The sequence below is a fragment of the Martes martes genome (assembly GCF_963455335.1).
Source record: "Martes martes genome assembly, chromosome: 10".
In the NCBI taxonomy this organism is placed as follows: domain Eukaryota; kingdom Metazoa; phylum Chordata; class Mammalia; order Carnivora; family Mustelidae; genus Martes; species Martes martes.
In genome coordinates this window covers 96,660,724-96,674,344 of record NC_137898.1, presented here as the reverse complement: position 1 = coordinate 96,674,344, position 13,621 = coordinate 96,660,724, and the positions used below count along the sequence as shown (strand labels likewise).

At 37.5% G+C, this 13,621-nt stretch overlaps 2 protein-coding genes across 2 annotated transcripts in view; both read right to left on the bottom strand.

Moving 5' to 3' along the window:
* LOC308350370 (olfactory receptor 8B3-like) overlaps positions 1-13,621 on the bottom strand; it is a gene marked incomplete at both ends in the record, with an annotated part of 209,653 nt that overhangs the window by 99,329 nt on the left and 96,703 nt on the right. The gene's annotated exons all lie outside the window — the stretch shown is intronic.
* On the bottom strand, positions 5,714-6,659 carry LOC308350372 (olfactory receptor 8B3-like; the record flags this gene model as incomplete). The annotated part of the gene is made up of 1 exon (XM_080815555.1): positions 5,714-6,659. The coding sequence occupies exon 1, from the start codon at positions 6,644-6,646 to the stop codon at positions 5,714-5,716; it is 933 nt and encodes a 310-aa protein (XP_080671681.1). The 5' UTR covers positions 6,647-6,659.

Below are 13,621 nucleotides of genomic sequence, written 5' to 3'. Positions count from 1 at the left end.
TACTACAGACCTATACAATGGGGTTCACTATAAACGTGCTCCTCCTATAGACACTGGTGGAAATTCTGCATTGAGTAGTAAAGGCACTATCTCAGCCCCAAACTGGTTCAGATTACTCCATACATTACTTCTGCTGGCTTCTTCTGTGGGAGCCATTCTGTACCCGGAAGACTGTTCCCTTTACCTGACCCTTTATTCTGAGTCTTGGCTTTTTGATTACATTAATATTTCATTGAAATCCAGGTAGGATCCAAGTAAATAAATCCTTAGCTTATTGTGAAAGTTAGCATACATTACATATATTGAAGTCTACAAAGTATACACTTCAACCATTATTATAACTGAACAGCTTACAATGACCATGCAGACCTAAGAACAGAGTATTCCGGGTCCCAGAGCCCTCTGTGTGCCCCTAGTCCTCCCATTCTCCACCACGATGCTGACGCAATCAGGCTCCGGCTTTTGCTCACAGCTTCATCACTTAAGTGGGCCCTCATGGTGTTCCATGTCCAGCCTGAAGAAGGATGAAGAGAACGTGGGAATGATTATTATAGTCTATCCTCATGTGTTTCCATATATTGCGAAGGCCAGTATAAAATAAGAATATACTCACACATTCTAAATTAGACAACAGAGCTACCAAATGTAAAGTGGGAAAGATACTTTCCTCACAATTTTGCTTAGTTTAGCATGTCGCTTTTATTTGTATTCTGACTTTTTAGTCACTGAAGCCATTTTCATGATTCACAGATACTTAAAAGTATAGTATATTAATATTGAATGGGTTAGTATAACTTCATGTCAGAGATTTACAACAGCCCCTTCCTTTGATACCACCAGCCATCCTACTCAGTGAAGAAGATGAGAGTCTCTCCCTCAGAAAGTAAAACTTCACACTGAGTATGATTTTCATGTTTAAATGTACATGTTTTGTACAACTAAGCCCTGCAGATAAACCAACTCCTTCACCTGCTGGTCAGCTGATAAGACAGTGGAATGTTCCAGTGCATGAGACAAAAGCCAGGTATGCCAGACTCAGGGAAAAATACCGTATCTGTCTCCCAGCATGGACATCAGTTCAACAAAATCAATTTTAAGAAGAAATTTTGACCACATAAGACTGATTTTAGAATCTATCTACTCTGTTGCATTAAGAAGATCTGCACTGATATCTTTCCCTTCCTATGTCTTATTTATATTTGTGACATACATCCCAATGCCACACGTTGCTAGGTACTCAGAGGTACAAAACACTGTGTGTGTGTGTGTGTGTGTGTGTATGTATGTGTGCAAGTGAATGTGCATTTGTGTGTCTCAGTATATATGTGCGCGCATGTGTGTATGTGTGTTTCCAAGCAAACGATAAAAGCGATAACTATTTCCTTCTCCTAGATTCACGAGTACTTCCTGCTCAGCCCCCTTCCTCTCAGGAGCTGGAACCACGAACCATCTACCTGAAAGTGGTATCATACAATCAATGTCTCGTAAAATATAACTAGAACATTATGTGTAGGTGTGCGTGTGTGTGTGTGTGTGTGTAGGTGTGTGTGTGTGTTTAAGGAGGCAGTGTCAGGAGGAGAAGAGAATGAGGTTCAATAAATTTAGGGGCTCAGCAATTAAAAGGACGTGGAACTCAAAACTCTGTGGACTTCTGCTTTTCATGACACCTGAACAACAGTGAACCGGATCGTGCCTATTCCAAGCCTGGTCTGAGCAACACCAGCAGCTCATGTATAGAAAGTTTACATGAAACAAATTCAGAATGTAATCAACTTTGCTTCCAGTTCTGAAGTAGGAGGATCATTTTTTGTTATTGCTTAGAAAGCCAAGCTTTCACACTGATTCAGAGACTGTTCTGTCCTAGAACATAGGTACAGACAAATCCCAGGACTTCCCTGCTTGACTCCTAGCTGTGACAATTTCAATAGACTCATACTTCCTCTCATACCTTCTTTATGGCCATTCACACAGCTCAAAAAAGCAAAAACCATAAGGGATATTCTATGTTGTGTGTATGACCCACCTGACTTGGTTCTCTACCTTTTTAACAAAAGTCCCTATATGTGCATAATGTTTAAACTACTAATCAGAAAGCTGTCACCTAAGTTGCTTTTACAAAATATTTGCAAATCTTAACTTTAACAAAGTGTGTTTCTCACTTTTATAATAATTTTAATAAACATTCCCCCCAAATAATTTGAAAAGTGGAATTTAGTTCAAAAGGTAGTTTATCCTTTCTGAAATAAAAAATTGCCATTTCTGAAAGTCTTTCTGAAATTGAAGCAGACTGCATTTGAATTTTGAGGCTTCTTAAAAGATTAGTGACCAGTGTTAACATATACTTTTAGGTACCTCAAATAGTGACAAAATATGAACAAAATGAATGCATCCTTGCAATGTCTGTAACAGTTCTTGAATATCAATATAGAAGATTTACATATTGACACGTGTTTCAATAGGCAAAACAATTTCATCAAAAGAGACAGTAAGTAAAAGGAAACAAACAAACAAAAACTACAACCAAAACCAACTATTTTATAGAAATGGAACTTGTTAAATGAAAATAAAGCATGTCGATATAGAGATTAGGGGATGTGGTGTCAGAGGTCATTTTTTTAAACTGAGTTCAGTTAGCCAACATATAGTACATCATTAATTTTTGATGTAGTGTTCAACGATTCACTAGTTGCATATAATACCCAGTGCTCATCAGATCACAAGCCTTCCTTAATGTCTCTCATTTAAAACCATAAGTCAGTGACTGTATGGTGACAGATGGAAACTACACTTCATGGTAAGGATTTGAGAATGTATACAAACGTCAGGTCACTGTGTTTTATGCATGAAACTAACAGAATATTGTATGTCAACTATACTTCAATTTAAAAAATTATTTTTTAAAAATGAATAAATAAACTATAGTCAAGGTTTTAGGGATACCAAATATCTAAAACAAAAACAAGCCAACACACCAGTTACGCTAAATTTAACAATACCTAAATCTTGAGTGGAAATTAGAAAACAGGTAAAATAATAAATATTATTAAAGTTATCTTAGAAATATTTAAATTATCACCTGATTAAGAACTAAGGATTTTGAAGTAGTCATCTGTTTGTGTTTCCTCAAAATAAAAATAATCCAACATCCTATACCAAAAAAGAAATTGTCACAATTGGGTTTTGTTAGCCAATTCAATAACTTGACTGGTGTTCTATAAAGTTCAGTTAAACAGCATCCATTTTTCCGAAGAAGAAATACAGATGACTAACAGACACATGAAAAGATGCTCAACATCACTCACCATCAGGGAAATACACATCAAAACTACAATGAGCTATCACCTCACACCTGTCAGAATGGACAAAATCAACAACACAGGAAACAACAGATGTTGGTGAGGATGAGGATAGAGAAAAACCTTCTGACACTGTTGGTGAGAATGTAAACTGGCGCAGCCACTGTGGAAAACAGTATGGAGGTTCCCCAAAAGAATAAAAGTAGAACTAACCTATTACCCAGCAATTGCACTACTAGATATTTACCTAGGACACAAAAATACTGAGACATATGAAAAAAATGTTCATCATCACTAGTCATCAGGGAGATTCTAATTAAAACCACATTGAGATACCACCTTACACCAGTTAGAATGGCCAAAATTAGCAAGACAGGAAACAACATGTGTTGGAGAGGATATGGAGAAAGGGGAACCCTCTTACACTGTTGGTGGGAATGCAAGTTGGTGCAGCCAGTTTGGAGAACAGTGTGGAGATTCCTCAAGAAATTAAAAAGAGAGCTTCCCTATGACCCTGCAGTTGCACTACTGGGTATTTACCCCAAAGATACAGATGTAGTGAAAAGAAGGGCCATCCCCAATGTTCATAGCAGCAATGGCCACTATCGCCAAACTGTGGAAAGAACCAAGATGCCCTTCAACGGATGAATGGATAAGAAAGATGTGGTCCATATACACTATGGAGTATTATGCCTCCATTAGAAAGGATGAATACTCAACTTTTATAGCAATATGAACGGGACTGGAAGAGATTATGTTGAGTGAAATAAGTCAAGCAGAGAGAGTCAATTATCATATGGTTTCACTTATTTGTGGAGCATAACAAATAACATGGAGGACATGGGTAGATGGAGAGGAGAAGGGAGTTGAGGGAAATTGGAAGGGGAGGTGAACCATGAGAGACTATGGACTCTGAGGTTGGGGGAGCCAGGTGGTGGGTATAACAGAGGGCACATATTGCATGGAGCACTAGGTGTGGTGCATAAACAATGAATTCTGTTACACTGAAAAGAAATAAAAAAAAATACTGATTCAAGGTATACATGCACACCGATATTTACAGCAGCATTATCAACAACTGCCAAATTATGGAAAGAGCCAAGATATCCACTGAATGATGAAATGATAAAAGAAGATGTAGTATATGTATCTATATACATATATACATGTATACATATAATGGAATGTTAGCTATAAAAAAGAATGAAATCATCCCATTAGCAAAGATGTGCACAGAGCTAGAGAGTACTATGCTAAGTGACATAAGTCAATCAGAGAAAGATAAATACCATATGATTTCACACACGTATGGAATTTAAAAAACAAAACAAATGAATGTGGGAGGAAAAAAGAGAGGCAAACCATAATACAGATTCCTTTTTCTTAAATCTAAAATTTATTTATTTTATTTTTCCAGTGTTCCAAGATTCATTGTTTATGCACTACACCCAGGGCTCCATGCAATATAAAACATATTCTTGACAAAAGACAACAAACAGGATGCTGCAGGGGAGGTGGGGAGGAGGATAGGTTAAAGGAGAGATGGAGATTAAGGAGGGAATTGGCTGTGATGAGCACTGCATGTTAATTACCAGGAATCTACATAAAAACTTGAAACTAAAAATAAATAAATAAATAAATAAATAAATAAATTAGAGCAAAACAGACTACAAACAGTAGTAGATGTGATATCAGAAGGCTGAGAATTTAGACTAAACTCTTTATAAAGCTGTGTGACTTTAGGTAAATCTAACTACTCTGAGTTTCACTTACCCAGCCATACAATAAAAATATTTTTTTAGTGATCAGTTACGTGGTGGTTTGACTGTACAAACGTAAAAGAGAAAAGTCTGCCAAAATGATGACCATTCATCATGTTGTAGAAGAAAAAATAATTTCAAAATGAAAATGGGAAAAAGGAAAAAACATGTTTATTACATAATGCTACTATTAAATTAGGAGAAGGAAATGAATAATGGGGGGGTGAGAATCGAAGGGGGAGATGAACCACGAAAGGCTATGGACTCTGAGAAACAAACTGAGGGTTTTAGCGGGGAGGGAGGTTGGGGAATGGGGGAGCCTTGTTGTGGGCATTAAAGAGGGCACGTATTGCAAGGAGCACTGGGTGTTATATGCAAACAATGAAACTTGGAATGCTACATCAAAAACTGATGATGTACTGTATGGTGGCTAACATAACACAATAAAAAAATAGAACAAAAAGGTGAAGAAGATATTCTGCTATTGGTGAGGAAAACAAAAAGACCTATTATATAAAGAATAAAAATAAATTGTGAGACTCAAATATCCTTTAACATATTAGGAAAAAATGCTGAGAAGACTGCCACTAAAAGTATTTTAATTAAGCACACAGAATCTCCTCATGTGTTACAAACTACAAAGACAGACACTGTTGATCAAAACTGTCTCTTACCGAAAGTTTTTCTCACAGCACATTTAATGTCTTTGTTTCTCAAGCTGTAAATGAAAGGGTTCATCAAGGGAACCACATTGGTATAAAAGACAGAGGAGATTTTCCCCTCATCCATAGACCCAGCAGAAGATGGCTGAAGATACATAAACGCACCTGATCCAAAGAAGAGAGAAACAGCAATTATGTGGGAACTGCACGTGCTGAAGGCTTTGGACCTGCCCTCATTGGAGCTGATGCGCAGGATGCTGGACAGAATGAAACCATACGAGACAAAGATGGTGACACTGGGCACAATGATATTGATACCCTCTAAAATGAAAACCACCAGCTCATTGACATAGGTGCTGGTGCAGGAGAGCTGGAGCAGAGGGAAGATATCACACAAATAATGATTGATGGTGTTTGCATCACAGAAGGTCAGTCTCAGCATGCATCCTGTGTGAGCCGTGGCATCCAAAAATGCCATCAAATATGAACCAAGCACAAGGATGGAACACGCTTTGGGGGACATGGCAGCATTATATAAGAGTGGGTTACAGATGGCCACATAGCGATCATAGGCCATTGATGTCAGCACATAAGCTTCAGAAATAGCAAAAAAACATAAAAAGTAAAGCTGGGTCATGCATCCCCTGTAGGAGATAATATTCTTCTTTGATGTGAAGTTAATCATCATTTTGGGTGTAAACACAGAAGAATAACAGAGGTCTATGAAGGATAAATTGAAGAGGAAAAAGTACATGGGGGTGTGCAGATGTGAATTCAGCTTGATTAGAGTCACCAAACCCAAATTTCCCAACACGGTGACCATGTAGGTGACTAGAAACAGGCAGAACAGAGGGAGCTGGAGATCTGGTAGGTCTGTTAGCCCCACCAGAATGAATTCAGTTACAAAGGAAGCATTTCCAGAAGCCATTCTTCTCAAAGGTATCTGTGAACACAGGAGAAAAAATGTTACAAAGAAAATAATTCAACATTTCCCACTATATCTCCTCTCACAGAAGTTGGGTTTGTCCTGGGAATGTCTGAGACTAGCCCAACCTGCACCCACAGAATCTGCTTTGTCATCATCATGAATCTAGTGACATGGACACTCCTTTATTAGAGTCTTGATAAGCTGCATAAGCAAAGACATTCAAAACCTGGCCTATACTATGAAGGCCAGCACTTCCATATGCCAACAGGACTGCTGTGAAAACCAAAGGCTAAGGGAGACGATTGGACTAGGAGAGAATCACTTTCTCTCATTTCATTTCCTTGACCATGTGACCCCTCCCCAAAGCAGTAAAATGGAGGCGGCAACCCCACCAACCCGGTGCTAGCCTCTAATGGGGTTTGGGTGTGGTACGGTGGGAATGAAGAATTTTGTTTCTTATTTTGAACTAAAGATTCAGAGTCTAGAAAAGTTTAAATTCCTGCCCCACATCACAAAGTAAAACCGTCAATGAAACTGACCAGTAAATTGCATCCTTGAAACCTAATAATGTCTCCGAACCTTCCCTGCACCGCCACCCTCCCCTAAACAGGTTCTTCTACCAATTTCATCTGAGTCTGAGGACTGCAAAAACTGGAAAGAAATCTTGAAACACTACATCAAAAACTAATGATGTACTGTATGGTAACATAACATAACATAAATAAATGAACAAACAAACAAACAAATAGAACTTGGTGTATCTTAGATCTCTGGGCTTCCATCACAAAAGGAAGACATGAATATAACTGGAATTCAGAAACTTACCTCCTTAGGCAAAAACACCTTGGTCCTTCCTTACCAGTATTACCCCTATGGTCCTAAAAGGGCAGATTTAGTCTCTGTGGCTTTTCTTCCTTTGACTCTATGAGGACACAGTCCATGCTTATTTTAGAAATCCTTCTGAACCACAGACAACAATTTCTGATTATGAGTCCTTTTAAGTGGCAGGTAAAAATAAACAGCCTTTATTATTATCATTTTTGCCACTTGGTAAATCACAGAAGACTTAAGGTGAGGGTAATGATATAATGTCCTCAGTTATAAACAGGACAGAAGCTTCTCAGTCTCTTCCACAGGGAATGGTTTCTGGGGTAATAGGGTATTGAGGGGATGTATTTACACAAAGGACCAAAATGTCGCTCTAATTCCTTAGGGACTCAAAATTTTACCCGAGGTTTCCCTCCACTGTAGGGATTAAACATCTCCCAAAGAGGAGCCAAAAATAAGTTCCCATTTCCAGGTAGGTAACATGGCAGAAGAGGAAGCTCTAGAAGCTTCCTACCCTTCACGAACACAGTGATTCAGAAATGTTTCAGGTACATATTCCCTTTATAAGAAATCCAGGTAATAGCTAAGGTAATTCTCTTCCCTGTAAAAGAATGTATCTATCACATTGGAACTTTTAGGGAAATCCTCTTGTAACACTTTCCCTTGCACAGCACTTCCAAATTGGGATAAAACCCTCCAGTTCCTGGTTTCTCCCTGAGGAGGGAAAGAATTGCACCATATGTCTAATGCCCCAACTTTTATTAGGTGTGTCCAGAAGACTGGCTTCTAGATAGTCTGTGTCAGAAAGCAAACACAGCATGTACAGGACCCAGTATGCTTTACCTTCCCATGGAGAAAGACAAAAAAGTTGGTGGTATAGACTGGAAGTCACCAGAGCTCCTTCCCCTGCCTCAGCATAGAGCAAGTAATTTAGAAGCCCTTCCTTACAGCTTCTCTCTGCTGAGGGAAATCTGTGCACTATGTGTCCAATAATATAACTTATCTGTGAGCTGTCTGAGGAATTGCTTCAGTTTTGCTTGTTTTAGAACATAGACGGAACCAGGCACACAATGGATGCATGGGGGCATGGGGATGGGGAGAGAAGGGGTGCAGCTAAAAACAAAGGGGTTTAGACTACACAAAATTGGGAGGCCTCCAAAGTCTCTAACCAGGCTTATTGGTGGTACCTTCTCCAATCTAAGGCCAGTCCATGAATGTTAGGATAGATGTGTGTTTTGTCTAATGTGTAGACACCAATATAGAGAATCAATGAAAATGAAGGCAAGTTGAAATACTTCCCAAAAAGGAATAAGGGAAATCTCCACAAACTGGTTCTAATATGTGATTTATCTGACAGAGAATTCAAAATAACTGGTCGTAAAGATTTTCACTGGAGTCAGAGAACAATACAAAAACCAAGAGAAAATTTCAACATAGAGCCAGAAAACTTAAAAGTATTAAACAGAAATCATGGTGCTCAAGTATACAATATCTGAAATAAAAAAAAAAAAAAAACCAGCACACAGGTTCAAGAGCAAATGATATCAACAAAAGAAAGGATCATTGAATTTGATTAAAGGTCACTGAAAATTATTCAGTCAGCAGGGCAAAATGAGAAAAAAAAAAAAGAATGAAAAATAGTGGAGAAAGCCTGAGGGACTTATAGGATGCTACCAAGTGGATCTATATATGCATTTCAGAAAAAAATATATGCATTTCAGAAACCCCAGTAGGAGAGTGAGAAAGAACCAGAAAGCATAATTGAGGGGAAAAAGGGCTGAAAAAATTCCCAAATCATAGAAACTTCCCAATACTGTGACCTATTTATAGAGGTAAAACCCAGAAGAATTGCATAATGCATATATCTAAGATATATATGTATCAAGGATCAACTACTTATCCACTCTCCAGTTTACTTAACTGAGCTAACCTGACTTCTACCTTTACTCAGGTATATACTAATTTTCATGTTTATCTAGGCAGATGATATGTGAGATGCTCTAAATCTATATTTGGGGACTCAACACAAATTTACTGACTGCTGAATCGCCTCAAAATTTGAATTATGATTGTGATATCTGGTTCTGAATCAATCATTATACTTTATAATACCTCTGGTGATTGAAGTAGTCTTGTCTCTATGCCTAAATATACCCATTTTTCAGTATTCCCAAATTATAATCATCATACAGTTGTCAAAAAATAATGCCTAAAGAAGTTGTCTAAGACAAGACTTTATCGGGGTGCCTGGGTGGCTCAGAGGGTTAAGCTTCTGCCTTCAGCTCAGCTCATGGTCTCAGAGTCCTGGGATCAAGCCCCGCATTGGGCTTTATGCTCAGCAGAAAGTCTGCTTCCCCCTCACTCCCGACTGCCTCTCTGCTTACTTGTGATCTCTCTGTCAGATAAATAAATAAAATCTTAAAGACTTTATCGAAATAAATTCTGAAAGCAGCAACACAAAAGAAGCCCCTAACTTACAAAGGAACACACATAAGGATAGCCTCGGATCTCTCAAGAGAAACTCGGGAAGCCAGAAGGGATTGGCATGATATATTCTCCATGCTGAATGGGAAAAACTGCAGGCAAGAAGAGTCTGTACAGGAAGGCTATCATTCAGAATAGAAGGAGAGTAAAGAGTTTCCCAAACAAAACCTAAGGAGTTCATGACCACTAAACCAGGACTGCAAGAAATATTACAGGGGACTCTGACTGGGAAAGAAAGACCAAAAGTGACAAGGACTAGAAAGGAACAGAGAAAATCTCCAGAAATGATGACAAACAAGTAATAAAATAGCACTAAGTTCATATCTATCAATAATAACTCTGAATGTAAATGGACTAAATGCTCTAATCAAAGCACATAATAAGGTGTCATAATGGATTAAAAAATTGAGACCCATCTGTATGCTGCCTCATTGTAGAGACTCATCTTAGACCTAAGACACCTGCAGATTGAAAGTGAGGGAATGAAGAAATATTTGCCATGCAAAGGGAGGTCAAAAGAAAGCCAGAAGGGTCGCCTGGCTGGCTCAGTGGGTAGAGACCTTTGTCTTTGGCTCAGATCGTGGTCTCGGGGTCCAGGATAGAGCTCCACATCAGGCTCTCTGCTCAGTGGGGACCCTGCTTCCCCCCCTCTCTCTGCCTGCCTCTCTGCTCACTTGTGATCTCTGTCTGTCAGATAAAGAAAGAAAATATTAAGAACAATACTTTTATCAGACAAACTAGATTTTAAACCAAAAGATTATAACATGAGATGAAGAAGTGCACTATACCATAATTAAGGGATCTATCAAACAATGACCTTATAATTATAAAGGTTTATGCCCCAACATTGGAGCACCCAAGTATATCAATTAATTAATAACAAACATAAGGAAACTCAATGATAATAATAAATGATAGGGAACTGTAACACCCCACTTACATCAATGGACAGATCATCTAAGCAGAAAATCAATTAGAAAATAATAGCTTTGAAAAACACTCTGGACCAGAGGGACTTAGCTGATATATTCAGAATATTTCACCCTAACACAGAATACACATTCTTTACAAGTGCACATGGGACTTTCTCCAGACTAGATCACACACTAGGTCACAAATCAGGTGCCCACAAGTACAAAAGGGCTGAGATCACACCATGCATATTTTCTGACCACAATTATATGAAACATGAAGTCAACCACAAAAAAAAATTTGGAAAGACCACAAATACATGGAGGTTAAAAAATATGCTACTAAACAATGAATGGGTCAGCCTGGAAATAAAAAATGAATAAAAAAATTATAGAAACAAATGAAAATGAAAACATGACAGTCCAAAACCTTTGGGATGCAGCAAAAGTGGTCAGAAGAGGGGCGCCTGGGTGGCTCAGTGGGTTAAAGCTTCTGCCTTCAGCTCAGGTCATGATCCGGGTTGTGGGATCGAGCCCCACATCGGGCTCTCTGCTCAGTGGGGAGCCTGCTTCCTCCTCTCTCTCTGCCTGGTTCTCTGCCTACTTGCAATCTCTGTCAAATAAATAAATAAAATCTTTAAAAAAAAAGGTCAGAAGAAGGAAGTGTATATCAATACAGGCCTACATCAAGAAGCAAGAAAAATCTTAAATAAACAACCAAACCTTATACCTAAAGAAGCTAGAAAAAGAAGAACAAGTAAAGATAAAAGCTAGCAGAAGAGATATAATAAAGATTAGACAGAAACAAACGATATGGAAACTACAAATAGCAAAAACTAATGATGTATTATACATTGGCTAATTTAATTTAAATAATAAATAAATAAATAAATAGGAAAAAAAAAGAAACTACAAAACAATAGAACAGATCAATGAAACCAAGAGCTGGTTTAAAAAAAAAAAAATTAACAAAATTGTAAAACCACTAGCCAGATTTGTCTAAAAGAAAAGAAAAAGGAACCAAATAAATAAAATCCTAAAAGAAAGAAAAAATAACAAATAACACCACAGAAATATAAACTATTATAAGAGAACATTATGAAAAACTATATGCCAATAACTTGGACAACCTAGAAGAAAGACATATATTCCTAGAAAGGTATAAACTACCAAAACTGAGACAGGAAAAAATAGAAAACTTGAATAGACTGACAGCAAGCAAAGAAATTCAGTCAATAATCAAAAATTTCCCAAAAAACAAAAAGTCCAGAGGAATTCTGCCAAACGTTTGAAGAAGAGTTAATACCTATACTTCCCAAACTATTCCAAAATATAGACATTGAAGGAAAATTTCTAAATTCATTCTATGAGGCCAGCATTACGCCGATAGGAAAAAGAGACAAAGTCTACACTAAAAAAGAGAACTACAGACCAATATCCCTGATGAACATGGATGCAAAAATTCTCAACAAAATACTATCAATTTGAATCCAGCAATACATGAAAAGAATCATCACCACAATCAAGTGGGATGTATTCCTGGGCTGCAGGGGTAGTTTAATATTTGAAAATCAGTGAATATGACACACCACATTAATAAAAGGATAAAAACCATATGATCATCTCAACAGTTGCAGAAAATGCATTTGACATGCATCCATGATCAAAACCCTCAAGGAAACAGGCTCAGAGGGAACATACCCCAATATCAGAAAGGCCATATATGAAAAACCCACAGTTAATATCAACCTCAAAGGGCACCTCAGCAATCAGACAACAAAGAGAAATAAAAGGCATCCAAATCTATATGGAAGAAGTCAAACTTTCACTATTTGCAGATGACATAGGACTCTACATAGAAAACCCAAAGACTGTACCAAAAAATTGCTAGAACTGATACAGGAACTCAGTTAAAGTAACAGGAAACACAATCAATGTAGAAAAATCTGTTGCATTTTTATATACCAATAATGAAGCAGCATAAAGAGAAAACAACGAATCAATCCCATTTACAATTGCACCATAAACCTCAAGATGATTATGAAAAATCCAGCCAAAAGGGTAAAATATCTGCACTCTGAAAGCTATAAAACACTGAAAAAAGAAATTAAAGATGACCTAAAGAAATGGAAAGGTATTCCATGCTCATGGGTTAGAAGAACAAATATGTTAAAATGTCTATAATACCCAAAGAAATCTAAACATTAAATGCAATACCTCTCAAATTACCACCAGCAATTTACACGGAGCTAGAAAATACTATCCTAAAAATCTGTATGGAACCAAAAAAAAGTCCTGATTAGCCAAACCAATCTTAAAAAAGAAAAGCAAAGCTGGAGGCATCGCAATTCCATTCTTCAAGTTATATTACAAAGTTGTAATGATCAAGACAGTATGGCACGAAACTAGACATATAGACCAATATAATAAATAGAAAACCCAAAAATGGACTCACAACCATATAGTCAATTAAACACTAACAAAACAGAAAAGACTATCCATGGGAAAAAAGATAGTCTCTTCATCAAATGATATTGGGAAAACTGGACAGTTATATGCAAAAGAATGAAAGAGGACTACCTGCTTACACAATATACAAAAATAAACTCAAAATGGATGAAAGATCTAAATGAGAGGCAGGAAACCATCAAAATCTTAGAGGAGAACACACAGATAGTAATATTTTTGACATCCGCTGTAGCAACTTCTTACTAGATATGTCTCCTGAGGCAAGGGAAAGAAAAGCAAAAAT